This window comes from Maniola hyperantus, chromosome 4, assembly GCF_902806685.2.
Source record: "Maniola hyperantus chromosome 4, iAphHyp1.2, whole genome shotgun sequence".
Classification (NCBI taxonomy): domain Eukaryota; kingdom Metazoa; phylum Arthropoda; class Insecta; order Lepidoptera; family Nymphalidae; genus Maniola; species Maniola hyperantus.
In genome coordinates, this window is record NC_048539.1 from 6,565,850 (window position 1) to 6,584,727 (window position 18,878).

The 18,878-nt window shown below is 35.1% G+C and overlaps 1 protein-coding gene across 2 annotated transcripts; it reads right to left on the reverse strand.

The window, feature by feature from the left end:
- Positions 1–67: 67 nt before the first annotated feature.
- LOC117997361 (GRIP and coiled-coil domain-containing protein 2-like) lies at positions 68–17,116 on the reverse strand. 2 transcript variants are annotated; one of them, XM_034985624.2, is made up of 14 exons: positions 16,810–17,116; positions 16,614–16,728; positions 16,002–16,445; positions 13,726–15,423; positions 13,547–13,640; positions 12,986–13,460; positions 12,050–12,466; positions 10,916–11,043; positions 7,728–7,893; positions 7,227–7,463; positions 5,475–5,671; positions 4,915–5,068; positions 3,131–3,239; positions 68–2,775 (listed from the first exon to the last, which is right to left on the reverse strand). In XM_034985624.2, the coding sequence occupies exons 1-14, from the start codon at positions 16,831–16,833 to the stop codon at positions 2,714–2,716; spliced, it is 4,320 nt and encodes a 1,439-aa protein (XP_034841515.1). In that variant the 5' UTR covers positions 16,834–17,116; the 3' UTR covers positions 68–2,713. The 2 variants fall into 2 exon arrangements, with proteins under 2 accessions (XP_034841515.1, XP_034841514.1); XM_034985623.2 differs by having other exon boundaries at positions 13,547–13,643; positions 16,810–17,115.
- Positions 17,117–18,878: the final 1,762 nt, after the last annotated feature.

Here is an 18,878-nt window from a genome sequence, read left to right on the forward strand (position 1 = left end):
TGTATTTTCTATTAGGTGATAAAATTTGCTGGGTATGCAATGGCTATTTTCGAATAAAACATATTAGTATAATCAATAATAATTTATTTATATTTATCGATATTACAATCGTTTAAATATTTTTATGGCTACATTGTACACAGTCGTTCTATTTAATTTAAAATAATTATATTTCACCAAAGGAAAAATAAGTAATAAGTACCTACAAAGAACGCGCTTAAAATAAGTTTTAAAATTATATTAATTTTGAAACAACGAAAGGTTGTATAGTCTGGATTCGCATGTAATAAGTATATCTATTATCTACTACTTATTATTAATTTATATTATCCACATAATAAATTCACATAATATAATAATAAAATAGTCTACTACTTGCGTGGATTTTTCAGTGTTAAAGGTGGAAAAAAAGTATGGGACGTGTCCGTTAGCCACGGCTAATAGTCGCGATGTGCACAGCCGTTTGGGACGCAACTTGAGAGATATCTCACGGACGTCGCTCAAGCGCTCAAGGTTGCGTCCGCTACTTACATCCGATATTTTGTAGAGTTTAGTGTATTGTCCACATGGATTTAGTTTCTTTTTAAATCGCGTGGGAATTCTTTAATTTCCGGAATAAAAAGCAAACTGGTTCTTATTCCGGAAATTTCCGAGTGCAAACTATATCTGAATAGTACCAAATTTTGATTAATTGCACTCGCTGCGCTCGGGCTTCTGTTTCTTCTTGTATTCTATGTTACGGTCAAATTGAAAACTAAAATTCGTCTAACCAGGTACTTACACCGTCAAGTCGAGCAAGCAAAAGCAACGATTCGCTTAAGGCTCTGATACGCCCCCAAATCGATTCCTAGCTACAGCTATGGCGGCGTCCTTCAGCCACGTCCGATAATTAATTTGTTCACACTTTACGATTTTATTGCCATACATAAATTTTATTCACATAAGTATTATGAACATGTTTCGTTTGAATGAGTCGATTCATTATGTCGATAAATATATTATTATTATTCATAATTATAATATATCATGTTTAATTACATATAGTACCTACTCAAGAGGACAACAAAATTACAATTGCTATTATATTTTTTAACTTTTAAACGTTTATTGTATAAATGCGATGGAATGTGTCTATATAAAGGTCTGTATCAATGACATAATATTACATGGCGGTGCTCGGTGTTGACTGATGAGCAAGACGTTATTATGCTGCCAATCCTATCATGTACACCAAATGTTGACTTGTATTGCTATTTACGAATGGTTTGCGGAGTACGGATGTGAAATAGGGTCTTGGACTGTAGTAATAAAATGATGTGATGTTTTGTATAGCGGTAGGTTATGGGGCTAGAATTCACTATTAAAAAGAATAAAGGCTCCCCCACACACACCACAAGGCCCCAATATCGCATGCGTTATTGCGATATCTGTTTTCAGTACATTTTGTATTAGGATGGTCATGTAGTTACACACTGCTGCGATAATAACGCCGCAATGGAAGTAGGACGTACTATCGCAGCAGTGTGTAACTACACCATCCTAATACAAAATGTAGGTACTGAAAACAAATATCGCAATAACGCATGCGATATTATCGACCTATAATAACGCGCCTGTGTGGGGGAGCCTTAAGTTGAAAAAATCATGATTTTTATTTATTTTAACATGAACGTCACGCTGTACGGAAGGTGATTAATGACGTCACAATCCATAAACGACAAATAAGTATTTTCCTGACGTTAAAAATTGGAAAATATAAGAGTAATTTCTGCAGGATAATATTCTTTATGTTAAAAAAATTAAAATTATTTGTCGTTTACGCCCTGTGACGTCATTAATCACCTTCCGCACAGCGTGACTTTAATAATTATTAATTATGTTAAAAATAACGAAAATTCTAATTTTTTTTAAATCTTCCCTTTAATAATGAATTCTAAAAAATCACATCATTTTATTACAACCATTGACTTATATATTACTTCGTTCAGACAGGGCCATTGAACAAGCAAAATGGCACCGACTCATTGGTCCTAAAATTTATTTAGCACAAATGCAACCTCAGTGACGTCTGGATTTCAAACGGGTCGTTCATTAGTATCTAAGAGGTGGCGCTGATTTATTTGGTTCCAAAACCGTGAAAAATTTTGTTCGCTTGACCACATCTTGTCCTTTATATCGATGACTAGGTGATTCCCGCGACTTTGTCCACGTGGATTTAGGTTTTTTAAAAATCCCGTGGGACCTCTTTGATTTAGCCTATGTCCTTCCACGGGATGTAAGCTAACTCTGTACAAAATTTCATCAAAATCGGTTGAACTGTTGGGCCGTGAAAAACTAGCAGACAGACAGACAGACACACTTTCGCATTTATAATATTAGTATGGATTACTACAGTCCAAGAGCCTATTGCAATAAATAAATAAGGAATCTCAAAAATTATACGAATTCGAATGTTAAGTAACTTATTTTGCTGATTTCAATTCCGATAATTACAATAATTAAGTTAACGACCCTTTTAATTTCAATGCTTGTTTTTATTACAAAATGCCTCATTAAAATACCATATCATAATAATTATTGGTTTTGGTTACGTTAATTTACGAATAAGTTTATTACGAATAAGTTTAATAGAATACAAATTTAGTTAATTTGAATCACAGATATTTGTAAGACATTAACATATTCTAAGGTAATTAATCATTACATGACACTTTCACTTTCCTCCTGGCCACGGGAGATAGCTTCCCCAGCCTTTACTTGGATTCGGATCTTGTCCTAAAAATATAAAATACATTTTTTTATACACAAAACCTTCAATTCATTTCAATTTCGATTTCATCTGGGATCATTCACAATTATTGTATTTTCTTGACGTTTAATGACATGCAAACGTATATTCCGCGACAGGTCGAGATGGCAATCGGGATATGAGGCGGGGGGACGCCCCACACGTCACCCGCACTCGCCCGCACCGGGTTAGCGTGGGGGCTGAGCGGGTGTGCGGGGCGTTCCCTTACCGTTTGCCATTTCGACCTGTCGCGTACTATACATTAGCTTTAGCTTAGCCGTTAGCTTTTCAAATAAATAAATAAGAAGAAAGTAAAATATAAAAAGAAAGTAAATAGTTTACCTTTGGCGATGGCTTGTATTTTGTGCATCTCGTCCGAGGTGAGCGTCAGAATCTTCTGCAGCACCGGCACCAGCCGACTGCGCTCGTCTCCAGGTGGCAACGTCAGAAACTGTGGCCGGCAATAAAGCGTGTATTACTGTACTCTAGCAAAAGAATCTACCTAGTTTATATTTAGTGTTCCGTAGCGGAATCAGGACACTTAGGGAGCTTGCGCATTCATCTAATAAAACTCAAGAATTTTTACTGAATTCGGATGACATAAGTGATAGCGTCTGATTTAAAACTATAAGATACGGTTGTTTAGTAAAATATACAATTTTTTAGTACTATGGCGATTTTTCTCGGATTCACAGTCCTCCAAGTAGCTGTATCATGACTCATGAGTATTGTGACCTCGTCGATGAGTTTTCTGGTATTAGAAGTTCACAATATCTAAATTATTACCATTGAACCAAAGACATTATAAAACTCCAGATAGTCAAAGCTCACACATTTTAAAAAGCAAAGACAAATTGGTACGCTCGGTGTGTGGCAAGTATGCGCGTAGCCCCATAGACTACATAGACACTGACGCGATGTTAACCCTTTGGGTAAAACGACACCTACGAGCATGCTTCAAAACATAGCGGCGCGTAACTGTAGTTGCATTGAACCATGTATGGTCCATGTCTCAGGTAGCATGTGGAAAATCACATGAACAACCTTATCATATGTAAAACTTGCTTCTTTACTACAGTCGCCTGTGAAATATCAGCGCCATTGATCTGGATCCTCAGTGCGAAAATTGAAATATCACATTCCGTGAAAATTCCCCTGTAAAATCACTGTGATGATAATAATAATTTCATCAAATAAAAATTATTTAAAAGTAGCAATAATACCTATCGGTTTGCATTCTGTAGCCCACAAGGAAATGTAATAGTTACATTGCTTACGTCTTGCATATATTGTAACATTTTGTTTTTAAAAAAACAGGCTCTTCTCAGTAGAATGTGCCTTCCGAACCAGCGGTAGTCTTGAAATTTCATAAGTGGCACATGCTGTCTTACATGATTTTTTTAAAATTCTAATACAAGTTTACCCTTGACTGTGATCTCACCTGATGGCAGTGTTTCCATGTACACGGTAATTACCGTAGATGCACCGTAATTCAGTCCTAATCTACCGTCAAGGTAATATGGCCATTACCTTGACCGTGTCACCGTAATACAAAATCACGTTAAAAATTCATAATATACTGCGTAATACGAGTACGAATCTCAGTCACCTAAGCATATTTCGTAATGGCAACATTTCTCTTGCTCTCGGTTTAAGCATCAAATCTCAGCAATCTATTTTCGTCCTTATTCAAGCAATTAGGAAGGAGTCAAATGTAAAACTAATGAGATTTAACAAAATATTAATATGAATAAATCCGTATATGAAAAAGATATTGCTATGCTAGGAGGGTCAGATTCAGAATAATATTAATAGTTGATTAAAAAGCAAATTCGTGACGTTTTTTTTTTTAAAAATGACACGGTAATTTACACGGTATTCTTTTAGCTAATCCACCGTAATTTAATCTAGAAACACCGTAATTTTAACCCTTGAACACGGTAATTCTCGATTTACATATGGAAACACTGCCTGATGGTAACATGATGATGCAGTCTAAGATGGAAGCGGGCTAACTTGGAAGGGGGTATGGCAGTTTCATTAAACCCATACCCCTGATCGGTTTCGGCACGGCTTTGCCGGTACTAAATGAATTAATTTCATTTCAGCTTAATGTTCACACTGACCTTGAGTGTAACATGCTTCATGTACTCGGTGTTGTGTGCGTTGCCGGCGGAGGCGCGCACGCGGCGCAGCTCCGCCTTCAGCAGCTCGCTCAACTGCGCAAGCCGCGCGCCCTCGCGCTCAGACTCCGCCAGCAGAACTGTTACGTGCTTCACCCTAATAACAAAAACAAACAATGCTCAAAACGGTCCCCATTGCGACCGCTTACTTCCGAAACTATTTTACATCGATAGATAATATAATTATAAACAAATGTAATTAAGTTTTTGATCTCGAACAATGAAATTTTGAGTGCTTATTGCCTATATAAATATACAGATTAAAAATCTTGCAAGATCAAGAAATGGCTATCTAGATATCCAAGCTAGATTTTAAATCTGTGTTAAACCAGCCCTTCTCTTTGGTTATCTAAATATTGAAAATAGTGCACAATCACATAATAGATATTTCAGAAAGTTATTTTGTTCTTCAGCATTTAAAATAAACGTACCTAGATATTTTAGTAACTTGTAAAAGAAAACTGGGGTGCACAATATGTCAATTTTAAAAATAGATAAAATACCTCTGCTGTTGAGCTAGAATTTTTCTCCTCAACTCTGCAATCTCTTGATCTGAAGTGAGGCCGAGTGATGACGTGTCCAGGGAGTCATTTTCCGGAACTCCCTCTTCTAGAAGTCTTTCCAACGGTACTGGGGACCTCCTACCACCACTTGTTAATATAGATTTTGATAGCGGTGGTGAAGGAGCAGATTCGGAACCCTGAAATTAAGCAATTTACTACAGTTGTTTTCAGGTAAGATGCGATTTACTGCCTCGTTCCTAATTTGCACCTCGAGAATATGGAATGCCCTTCCAATTCCGTTTTCCCTGCTAGCTATAATATTGGTAACATCAAAAGAGTGAATAGGCACTTTTAGGTAGATGTGATCTACTTTAAGCTGCATTTGGTGTAATTCCCGCTAAGCGATTTGACATGCCCATATATCATTTTGAATAATTTAGAAAGTCTGAAACTTTTTCATCCTTCAATTTGTTTCTATTTAAATTAATAAAATGTACTGCATACAACAACCATAATTCTAAAATTCAATAACATGCCATTTATACGGTTTTCAAATGCATATTGATATGATGATGATTATAATTATAGTTGTTAAAACACTTAAAAAGTTAGATAAGTTATCTTAAAAGAAAGCGTCGTACTTGATTGTGTAATATATTGTATTGTTATACTAAGTGCATACAGATTACAGACAGTTTGAAGTCCTTAGCAATAGTGTACAAGGATTGTTTTATATTTTGTTATATTGTGTATAATGTAATAACATCTCATTGTAAAATGTTTCCGCAAATAAAGAATCTTTGAATCTTTTAACAATCAATCGTATTCAACGTCAGCACTGTGGAAGTGTTTCCAACTAAGGCTGAGATCTATAGAGCGTACTTTGACTTTGCTCAGACTTAAAAACACTGTTAAAACGAGACAGCGTCATATAGCTCACATAAATCTGTCTCGTTTTAACTCTGACTTAAGTCTGAGCAAAGTCAAGCTACACTATAGATCTCAGCCTAAATGTATTACATGACGATGAAGTAAACGAACAATAATATAATGGGATGTAAGAGTAACTGGGTGGAAAACATATTCATCCACACAGTATCCACTGGTCATCTTGTTGGAACACTAAACTTCTAGACACTTAGGTCTAGAAAGTTCGACTGTGTCGATAAGCTGGTTGTTACATAGGCCACGATCTAACACTCCACCAGACCATTATTCTAAAGGTCAACCCTACCTAAAAGTACTAATAGTTTTTATCTTTAAAGATTTTATCTTTCGAAGAATATTCCTACATACTTATTCGTTTTAGTGGTCTTATCACATCCATTAAACTGACAGCTATCGATGTGGTGGATGTCGCAGTTTTAACTAATCGACGGGTACCGGTCGATAAAAAAATCAATATCAAAAGAATAAGAATAAGAATAGAATAATCAAAAGAATTAAATCAAACATTTATTTTACCAAATTGATCCTTCTGAAAAAAAGCTTTCATCGAACGGTGACTTATAACGTATGACGGTAACTCGATCGGACAGCATAAAAAATCGCCTGACCAGGCTCAAAAGCTATTCTATCATCGATCGATGACGTATCTATAAATATCAAGTAGCAAGCAGGTCTATTTGATGTACCAAGGTCGACCGATCGCACTCCACTATCGATGGAATGACTGGGTGTGTGGTAACTGGTACCACTCTAAGGCCACACGGCCAGGGAGCACCGGAGCGAGGGAATTAAAGGATATAATACCTCTCCTTCCTCTCTCGGTATGAGAGAAACATTGATGTCCATTTCACCGTCGCTTCCTTCCTCCCTGGGTATGACTGGAAGCATGTACTTATCGCGGCTAGACTCTTCGTGCGACCTACCCTCCCTCAAATTTTCTTGTAATAGTGCAATCTGCTTCTTCAAGTTTTCTGTCTCCTTTTGCAATTTAGCTTCCAGGTCACTTATTTGCGATTTGTAACATTGGGTCAATGTTGAAACCTAGAAAAAATTGAATTTTTGAAAGTTTAGCGCAAACAGAATAGGTTAATTTCCAGTTGAAAAAAAAATTACTTTCTTCAGAATATTAAAAAAACGATAAAAATAATAGCAGAAATGAATAAATAATTTTACCTCTTACATTTATACGAAAATGTTATTTGTCTAACATCTATCTATAAAATAAGACTATCGTCATTTATGATAATCAATAGTCATTTTATGATTTAAAAAAAAACAGATATGTAAGCATTTGGATAGGGTTACCTGTAGTTTATGCTGAGATCTCTCAGACTCGAGTTGCTGTGACAGGCGCGTCAAGTCAGCTTGCAGGCGAGCAGTGCGCTGGTGTGCCCGGCCCGCCTCCGCACTCGCGTCCGATAGTCTCTTTCTACCAGCCTCCACTTCTGCACTCAACTCTGAACTTTGCTCCCTGTAAATTCATATTTTTTTATATACTAGGACCACAGAATACTTAATAGTACCTTACAGGTACAGAAGGCTCACACTCCGCAATAATGGAGTAATTCATTACAAGTGTGGAAAGGCTGTCATTGCAAAGAGTTCCGACAAATGTCTAGCGAGGGTTGACAGTCGGAACAAGTTGCAATGACGGTTCCAATGACGTGTACTGAACGACTATTATTAATAATAATAAATAAATAACCTTTATTTCCTCAGACATCAAAGGCCCACAATATTATGTTAGTAACCATCTTAACCTATGTTAGTAACTATATTATAATATAATGTATGTTAGTAAGAAACTTATTCTATGTTAGTTAATATAATTAATATACTTATTAACTAATGCAGACATCCAGTGCGCTTTGAGAGCGCTGTCCTGTCTGTCTGCTGTCACCTTCAGGATAATGTTGAGACTTCTCTCCAACCTACTTTTGATTGAGGCGATCCTTTTCTGTATGATTGCGAAGAAGCCGTCTACACAGTTATCCGCAAACATACCGGACGCGCTACAGTACCGAGGCAGTCCCAACATTATTCTGAAGATGTTATTATACTGGACTCGGAGGGCGTTTATAGATTTTTGGGTATAGTCAACCCACAGACTGCACATGTAGAAGCTCTGACAAAAGGACTTGAACAAAGTGACCTTAACTTCTTTTGTGCAACGAGCAAATCTGCGAGCTATCATATTCCCTCTAACCGCCAACGCCCTCCGTTCCCTATCAATGTCACAATTATCTTTCATGTCTGCTGTAACCACATGACCCAGGTATGTGAACTTGGGCACCCTAACCAGCTCTGCACCGTACAGTCTTACTGGAGGTACATAGCTGGGAGAAATGCTACCCGCCGCAAAGACCATGAGCATGCTTTTTTTTACATTATATTTAAGTCCATGCTTTTCAGCATAGTCTTCGCACACCCGCAGCAAATCTCTCAGTGCGCAGACCGATGGGCTCAGCAGCACCATATCATCCGCGTAACTGATGTTATTAATCATCTGATTATCAATCGAACATCCCGCATGCATGCTGCTGAGCCCCCCGATCAGCTCGTTCACGTACAGGCTGAAAAGCTTCGGTGAGCTCCGCCCACCTTGCCTGACTCCGCATTCCAGCCTATACGTGTCCGAGTATACCCCCGCCCACCTTACCTGGTTATCCTGCCTTGCATACCAGTGCCTAAAGATGCTGATGAGTTCCTGAGACATGCCAGTGCGTCTGAGCTTGTCCCAGAGTATCGGGTAAGAAACCAGATCAAACGCTTTTGAGAGATCCAAGAAGCAGGCGTACACTGGTGTTTTCCTGCTCGTATAATACTTGAAGGTCTCCTTTAGGGTCAACACGGCACTCTCTGTGGAAAGCCCTGCCCTGAACCCAAACTGTGCATCATGTAGGTCTAGGTATTGATCCAGTTTTCTATCCAGGAGTCCGTCAAGTACCTTGGCTGTTATGGTAGCTAATGAAATCGGCCTATAGTTTTTGATATCTGTAACGTCCCCTGTTCTGTCCTTCACAACTGGCACCACCACATTCCTCATCAATTCCTCTGGCAAGTATGAATGGACCACACATATGTTATACAACAGACATAAAACTCTAGGCAAGTGCACCCCAGCATACTGAAGATGCTCAATGCTCAACCCATCCTGTCCTGGCGATTTTCCACGAGTCATATACTTGACGATCCTTTTCACCTCTTCAGTTTTAAAAAAGGCCAAGGTGTGATTAGGTTCAGCATCGAGGCCCTCCACTGTATGCTCACTTACATAATCGTGCATCACAGGCAGCGCTTGCACCCTGAAATGATTCATAAACAAATTGGCCACTAATGCCATCGACACACACAGGCAGGCCGGGCCTTGGCGTTAAACTTCTGGTACACTTCCAAAACTCTTTAAACTTTTTATTCTTATGATTTTTAGCAATAATATCCATTTTAATTTCGTCTTGGTGCCTAATACACCATTTTAATTTAGATTTAAATACTTTCCTGCTTTTAACCATAGAATCATAATACTGACCCACGGAGGGCTTGCCAAAATATACCCATACATGAAAACAACGCTTAGCCTCCCTGTGCGCCTCGCCTACGTGTCGATTCCAACCCACCACTATTTTATTTTTATTTTTACAATTTTTTTCCCTATAAGTAGCAATTGCAGCCTTTGACATTACATTTACTATTCTTAGGTACATATCATCAATAAGTAGCCTATGATCGACACACTGACACGTCTTATTGGTCATTCCACATTCAATCATTTCGCAAGGGAAATCAATATAACGTAGCTCATCATTACAAATTAATACAGTTGCGAAAAAATGAAGCAATTTAATAAAATAATAAAAACACAATAAACTCAACTAACTTAACATTTTCTGAAAAACTATTTGCTTTTTTCTCTTCTCTCCACGCAATAAATTCGTCGTATGTAGATATGTAGCGACTTTTTGACTTTTCCGGTAAAATGTTCTCCGAAGCATTTTGTGCAATTATACTGAGTTCCGGTGGTGTTAATTCAAAAAAACTAGGATCGAAATTACTCATTTTGTGCAACAAACAACTAAACTCGCAAAGAAAATTTCTGAAAAATGGCGCCAACCGTAGAATATAAGCAGTTTTTTTTTCTTCACCCATTCTGGTAGACAAAGGGAACTATGCCCATACAGCCAAGTCTTCAGTAGAAGTTTTTTATTGATATGAAATGAAAATGAAATTAAATCCAACATGGTAGTAAGTGATAAAAACAGCCTGAGACAAATGCATGGGGTATCAGAAAAGACAGTTGATAGGTCAAAATACAGCAGCCATTTTCGGCAGGAAGAATTATAGATTGTGCAGAACAGAATTAAGATTATCTAAATTATTTTATCTCGATAACTTGAGTGCTTTATCTATAGGATGTTGTATGTAAGATTAAATTACTTCCATCAAAAGTCAGAACACATGCTGATAAATATTATGCATCTGAAATGTTTACTTACTGCACTGTTGCAAGCTTTTGAGTCAGTGTGTCAACTTGGGCCTTAAGAGCAGCTGCCTCCTCTTTTAACTGTTCTTCTTGGCTATGATCAATGGTCTGATTTTGACGGAGCACTGCCTGAGCTCTTACCTACAAATTGATATACAACAGTATTTTTCAGGAGTTGCAAGATCCATACTGATATTATGAACGCAAAAGTGTGTCCGTCTGTCGGTTAAATTTTCACAGCCAATTCGTTAAATCAATATTGAGGTTTGGTACAACAGTTAGTTTGCATTATGGAGATGGGCATTAGGCTATCCCAGAAAATTATTTTCCATAAAATAACTTGCATTACAGGCATAGCTATGTACATAGATCACTTTTTATGCTGGAAAATAAATTCCTACAGAATTTTTAACCTAAATCCACACAAAACGACCATCATCTAGTCACACTACACACTATTATTAAGGCGAAAGTTTGTTTGTATGTATGTGTCTGTGTGTGTGCGTGTGTTCGTTACTGTTTCATACAAAAACTACTAGGTATGGATTTGGTTGAAATTTGGAATAGAGATAGATTATACCCTGAATTAACACATAGGCTACGCCGCAAAATCAAAGAGGAACTCTTTATCAGTTATTAACGAAAAAATTGTGGCCGTGAAATGGACAACTTCTAAGTGTAGGATTGCAAAGACGTACCACTAAATTTGTAGGATTATGTGGCCATTTCATTGTACAAATATTTACTAAGCTGCATATAAAAAATCAACTGGTTATTAATAATTATTATGACCTCATTATTTGGACATATTCAGAGTAGAGGACGCTCGAGTCAAACCATTTCTCTTGTAGGACAATCGTTCTTCCGAGTTGACTATCCAATTGTCTCAATATTCAAAAAAAAAACTTACTGACAATTTCGACACCCCACTGAATTGACATGTGTTATACTTGCGCACTAAAATAGCTGCCTCTATCAATTTTCACAGAGAAAACTTGGGCGTCTCGTCGAACCGAACCTACTCACGAAGATTCAGCCTGTTATTAATCACTAAAAAAACAAGCGGTGGCTGCTGGACTACACCTATTTTTAAATAATTGCTAACCTTAGCCTAACTTTTCAGGCTAGAATTCAAAGAACAACGTACTTTGTAACTAGTATACTCTGTCTTCAAGTCTGCAAGCTCAATATTCGTCATTTGTAATTTCCCATTCAATTCTGCACATTTGAATTCTAATTTCTTCGTCCTATTATTCAACTCAGTCCTTTCATCACCAAAACTCATAATGATTTTCTCCTTTTCACTGAGAACTGAGGTCATTTCCAAGTCTGCTTCCTCATTTTTTCTCTTTTCATCTTCAAGTTCCTGCATCAACTTTGTAATAAAATCTTTCTTGGAATTTATTACATTGTCCTTTTCTTTACCATCCTCCATTGCTTGCTGTAATTCTTCTTTGAGCAATCTACTTTGAGTCTCTTCAATCTTTATTTGTTCTTCCAGTAGTTTGATTTGAGTTTTCATAGCAGTAATCGTTCCCTCTTGCATATCAATAGTGGATTCCATCTGAAAAATATAGAACACTATATTTTATTACAAGTGCGAGTCACAGAGGGTTCCTTAATGTTTTTTTTTTCGACATTTTGCACGTCAAAGTCAAAGTTCAAAATAGGTAATTAATAACTCTATACGATAGCACGATTAATTAAAACTATTATACATAAAAATAATTAAAAATCTGTTTAAGAATGTACAAGTAAAGCTCTTTCATATGATATCCCACTTGGTATAGTTATCTTACTTTGAAAATTGAAAATACTAATTGTTTTCCATGAACACATTTAAATTTTTTTTGTGATGTTACCACATATTTACAGTATTAGGATTTATTTCTTTACTTGTGCTATAAGACCTACCTATCGAATTTCATGATTCTAGGTCAACAGGAAGTACCCTATAGGTTTTCCTTACAGATAGACAGACAGACAGCACAACAAAGTGATCCTATAAGGGTTCCTTTTTTCCTTTTGAGGTATGGAACCCTAAAAACCAGACATTATAATATATTTTGTTATTTGAATTCACTTGTATAATTTTTTTCTTATTTTCTTCCATTTTAGTTGTAAGATCTTTCATCGATCTCTCATAATCCTCCATTTCCAGACTTAAAACATTCTTTTTCTTAACATCTCGTAGCGCTTTTTCTAACTGTTCTTTAGTACTTCTATGTGCGTCTATTTCAGTTGCAAGCTGTTGCTTCTGCATTAGGATATCTGCTTCTAAAGTCACTACTTTTGCAGTAGTAACTTCAAGATCAGCTGTCATTTTTTTAAATTTAGCCTCCAAGTCAGCTACATCAGACCTATGTTCTTCATTTTCAACGCTTTTAGGACTATCCAATACATCTTGACTTATCACATGCATTTGTTTATTATCCAAGCTACAATTAGCTAGCAACGTTTTTAGTTTTGTTTTCTCCTGATCTGATGTTTGCAATTGTGCTGTTGTTTCATTTAACTTCTTTTTTAGTTTTAAGGCAAACATTCTCAGTTTAGTATACCTGTAAATAGTACAGATTATTAGTAAGTATTTTATTGATAACAAGATTTTAAAGTTTATAATTTAATGTAATATAATATTACTTACTTATCTTCAAAGGTTTCATCTAAATCTTTCATACGTGTATTTTCCTCTGCTTTAGTAATTGTTGATGTAGACATGTCTTCATTAGGTAGCTCAACTGCTGGAAAATATAATTCTGATATCATTAGGATTCTCAGTGTAATGAGTACTGAAGAATTATTTAATTAAAGAATGTGACATACAAGTGCATGATTGTTGTTTAAGTTTGTCCAAATCTTCTTTTAGTCCAGAAATTATGTTTTCTTTTTCCTGCAAACTTTTTAGTGCCATATCTTTTTCTAAAACGATTTTTTCTATTGCTTGACTATTTTTAGAAGTATTTTGCTCAGCATTCTTTAGATCATTTTCCAAAGTTTCAACCTTTTCAAGAAGAATATCCCTCTCTGCTCTAATACTGTCTCTATCTTTTTCTAAAGTCTCAATTAGTCTTTCCATTTCAGATACAGCTTTCTGTAGTTTAGATATAGACTCACCTCGCTCTTTTAAAACTTGATTGATTTCTTTCATTTCATTTAATAACTCTGCATTTTCTGTTTTGTAGCTTACTAGTTTTGATTTCGCATCTTCATATTCAGAAGCAAGGTTATCAAATTCTTTAACCTTACTACGAGATTCCTTAACTTCCATTAAAAGTGAAGCATTTTCTTGTTTATAAGCAGACAGTTTTGTCTCTAGCTTCACAATATCTGCTTGTAATGAATCATTTAAATCTGTCAAATGCTCTGAATCATCTTTTGGCTGTTCTAAAGATAGTTTTAGGGTTTCAACTTCTTCTTGCAGTAAGCTATTTAAATCTTGTAAGTTTTCATATTCTTTCTTTAATTTATCATACTGTTCTTTTAAAGAAATTGTTTCATTTTTCAAATGTTTTATACTGTTTTCTTTTTCTAATTTAAAATCAGTTTTTATTTTTATATTTTCCAAAGACAATGTTTCAAATTCTTCTTTTATGGTTTGTAACTCTAACTTGAGTTTATTGAATTGATCATTTATTATTTTATTTTGATTTTCTAGCTCAATCACAGTATCCTTGGCATTCAACTTTTCTTTGACCAATGTAGATTTTTCTGACTCTAAAGCCTTTATATGGAAATTCACCTTTTCTTTTGTTTCATCTGTTTCGTGTTCAGATTTCAACTGTTCATTTAGTTTTAAATTATTCTGCACCAAATTTTCCACCGTTGTTTCAAGTTCACTGACTTTTAGAGTAACTAGAGATAGCTGTGATAATGAGTGACTCAGTTTTTCTTTCAACGAATTATTTTCTAGTATTTGATTATTGAGTTTCTCTATATCTGATTCTTTTGATTTTAAAACTGTCATTTCAGTTATTAATGTATCATTATATATTAGAGTGTCATTAAGTTTCTGTTTTAGTTCAGACATGTGAGAAAGCAAATCTTCATTTGCATGTTCAACTGCATTTATTTGATTTTTCAAAATAGCAGTTTGGCTTTGAGCTAAGGAAATATCATTTAATTCTTTTTCTTTTTGTTGTAACTTCTCTTTCAGTGAAATATTCTCATCATTCAACTGTTGCATTTGTTTGTCAAATGCCTTAGATGCATTTATAATTTCATTTTGCCATTTAGGAATATTGTCTGAATACTCTTTTACTGTTTTTGTCAAAATAAACCTTGAATTCTTTAACTGGTTTATACAACTAGCACACTTCAGTATCTTCTCTTTGTAACTTCTTAGTTTAATATTAGCTTTATCTAACTTAGATTTCTCATGCTCATAAAGCTGATTAAGTTCATCTATTTTACTTTGATATTCTTTGAATTCCGATTTGTTTTCTTTGGCTGATTCTTTTGCACATTTCTCCAACACTTTAATTTTGTTATTAAACTCTTCAATTTTCATTTGATAAGATTCGTCTGAAATATTAAATATCACATTAGATATATTTACAAATACTTCAAATAGAGGTGTGGGGCCATAAGCAGAATTTTAGTAATTTTTTACCTCCCTTGTCCTTTTACCTACCCCCTTGTCAGCAAAAGTAAGCATAGCTCTTAACCCCTCCACCTATGCTTACATAAACATTGGGATACATTTTTTTAATCTGTTCAGGTTTCTTAAATTAAAGAATTAATACACTACATAAGGAATTTAATGGCCATATACTAATTTATTCCAGCAAATCATATAAAGAAAAAGCTGACTGACGGACTGATCAGGCTGAAATTTGGCATACAGATAGATTTAATGACATTCAATAAGAAAGGCTTTTTGAAAATTCAACCCCTAAAGAGGTAAAACAGGGGTTTGAAATGTATGTGGTCCACGGGGACAAAGTCACAGATTGCAAGCTAGTATTTTAACATAATAAACTATAAATAGATGCCCTATGTCATCGAAAATCAGCAAAGCAAAGATTGCCTTACCTCTTTTTGGTGCTTACGCAGCATTTGAGTGGCCCCTGTGATTAACATGGTAAACTAACTTAACTCACCATATTGAACTTTTTCTTCTAAAACTTTAAGTTGTTCCCTTTGCTGTAATCCAATATTGTTAAATTCTTCAGTTCTAGCTTCAAGCTCTGTAAGCTGTGTTATGAGTTGTTCATTTTCTTCCAGAAGTCTATTATTTTGCCTTTTAAGGGAAATCACTTCAATATCAAAGTCCGACAATTTTTGAGATGCAGCTGAAAGATTTTGATCTCTCAAAATTAACTCAGCTTTCTTTTTATTGATTTCTTCTTCATAGTGATTGCATTTATTACTGAGTGCTCTCACCTTACTTTGAACTGTGTCTATTTCAGTAATGAAAGTGAGTTTTTGTTCTGTTAAAGAATCAACGAGTTCTTGCAACATTTGAACATTATCCAGTTTAATCTTTCTCTCAGTTTCACATTCTTGGAACTGAGCTTTATATTTATCAACCTCAACCTGTAGTTCTGAAAAAGACATTGAAATAAAAATCATGACAAACTCCTTCCTGAAAAGTCAAGCATAATGTTTTATTTGAGTTCGCTATGGATTTTTTATTGATTTAAAAGAAAGTGCAAGCATAAACAAATATTTCTAGTAACAAAACTTATTAATAATGGAAATGTTTTACCTACCTGATTTAGCCTGTTTCGCTTTCTGTGCAATGGCTAGAAAGCCTTTACATTTAGTTATTAGCTCATCTCTGCTTAGGTCATCAAATGGACTTTTCTTAGTGCCAAGGTCTTGACCCTACAAACGAGTAAATAATTGTAATATTAAAAAACTACAGACAAGCGTAATACGATTAAAAATTCAAATATTAAACATTACCTTAGCCTCGGAAACTTTGTCCATCTTGGTGAACAAACCTATAGCTATACAGCACGTATATTTAAAGCATTTCTACAGATTTTTATTTAGATAATTATGGTTTTTATGAACGCATCACTTTACACCTACACTTTTATAATAATAACTGTCCACAAAACATATTTTTATGGATAGAAGTAATATTAGTACCTACGTAATGGAGATGTGATGGAGAATGGAGATTGGAGATTCACAACAATTCACAATTCACATCATCACATCACCGACCAGAAATAAAAGATTCACATCATACCATCGAACGAAGTACCTAGTACCAAAGACTACAATATTATACTGCCTAGTACTTAGAAATTCTTTGCATCATACACAAAATAGAGACAAAATCAAAATCAAAAATGACAAATGACACATGACCAGAGAAGTTGCCAAAAGGCTACTTGACACTTTTTTAAAGTTGGTCTTAAATGGTTAATATTTGTGCTATTATATCAAAAAAATTAACACTATATTTTTTTGCGCCCTAAAAACCGTAAAACTTTCATTTAAAAATATATTTTTCTTTTTTTTTTTTTTTTTGTTTGGCTTTACACAGATTAGCCAATGTCAGGTTATATTTTTCTTAGACAGGTGAAAACACTGTCGGCCATGTTTGGCCGATAGATTATCTGTGCTCTGACGTCATGCATTTGTAAACAACAGCATAACCTCCCAAAGTTTAATAAACATGACTTCTATACTAGTGTACATGAAAAATATAGTAATTTTCGTTATTGTATCATCCGAGAATGTAAAAAACGCATCGATAAAGACCACAGGAAAGTTGTGGATTAGAGTGCCCAGTGAAATAAATATACGTAACACGCGAAGACTTGCTTAAAGGGATCCTATATGACTAACGACTTCAACCCAAATTTATTTTTGCAAAGATCACTTTGTTGTAATAACTTATTCAATTTATAAAGAGAAAGCGATATTTTTTTACGTTTACTATGAGTTTTTAGAAATATATAAAAACTAGCTTATGCTCGTGACTTCGCCCGCGTGGACTTCATAAATTTCAAACCTCCATTTAACCCACTCAGGGGTGGAATTTCAAAAAATTCTTTCCTAGTGGATACCTTCTCTTTACCTACAAAGAACACACCCACCAAATTTCATGTATCTAGGACCAGCTGTTTAGATGTTTAGGCTGTGCGTTGATAGATAAGTTAGTCAGGACTCTAAATTTTATATATATGGATACTACGTTAGTCCCCGCGTGACATAGGGATGACATTGCTTTGTTTACATATTTAATGACGTCACATCATGGCTGACAGCGTTTTCTGCGTTTCAAATAAAAATAAAAACTGTATTTTTTAAAATTGGATTTATATATCCATCCTGCGTTTTTAATAATTGTTATTGATATATTTCGTTGTCTTAAGCAAAATACTATAATAAATAATGATTTATTGGACGAAATTAGATATGAGTCAAGTAGCCTATTGCCATAGAGTTATGTACACAGTGTACTTAATACGGGTATGACCTTATTCTGAGCCGTAGACTGAGTAAAAAATCTAGACAAAATAACGTTTGCTTTCTCATTCGTACTAAAAAGAGAGCACAAATAAAGTTACTTATGTGGTAAACAGAGACGCAGCTAACCTATTTTTTGTCCCTTATCGTGTAACTGGTTTTTTTCAAGAATACATACAAGAAGTTGCAAAACAAACTTTGAGAATTCATGGCGTAATTGTATTTCTCATGAGTTATTTACTTGTTTTCACATAAAAAACGTTTAATATAAATATTGTTGATCGGTTAATACAAATATTGACTACTAAACAATGGTAATAATTGTCGTGTTATTCATCGTTACGTCGTGCTATCGCTATCTCATACGCGGTTACACAGTACTAAATCTACCTATTATTCTATCTACGATCCAAATATGCTATGATTGTCTATGATTAGTAGATAATATATGGCTATGATCTACAGATCTATTAAGTCAGTGACACAATCACATAGTGATATACTCTTTGTCTCCTTGTTTTAAATCCTACCTATATTAGGCCTTAAAG

Bases quoted from the DNA above. Each gene is read 5' to 3' on its own strand.
- LOC117997361 (XM_034985623.2), bottom strand. From the start codon at position 16,833: ATGGACAAAGTTTCCGAGGCTAAG. The intron at 15,424-16,001 runs GTGAGTTAAGTT...TTAATATTTCAG, and splicing joins AGAAGAAAAAGTTCAATATG to ACGAATCTTATCAAATGAAA. The intron at 5,672-7,226 runs GTATTATATCCT...GCTTAATTTCAG, and splicing joins TACCGAGAGAGGAAGGAGAG to GGTTCCGAATCTGCTCCTTC.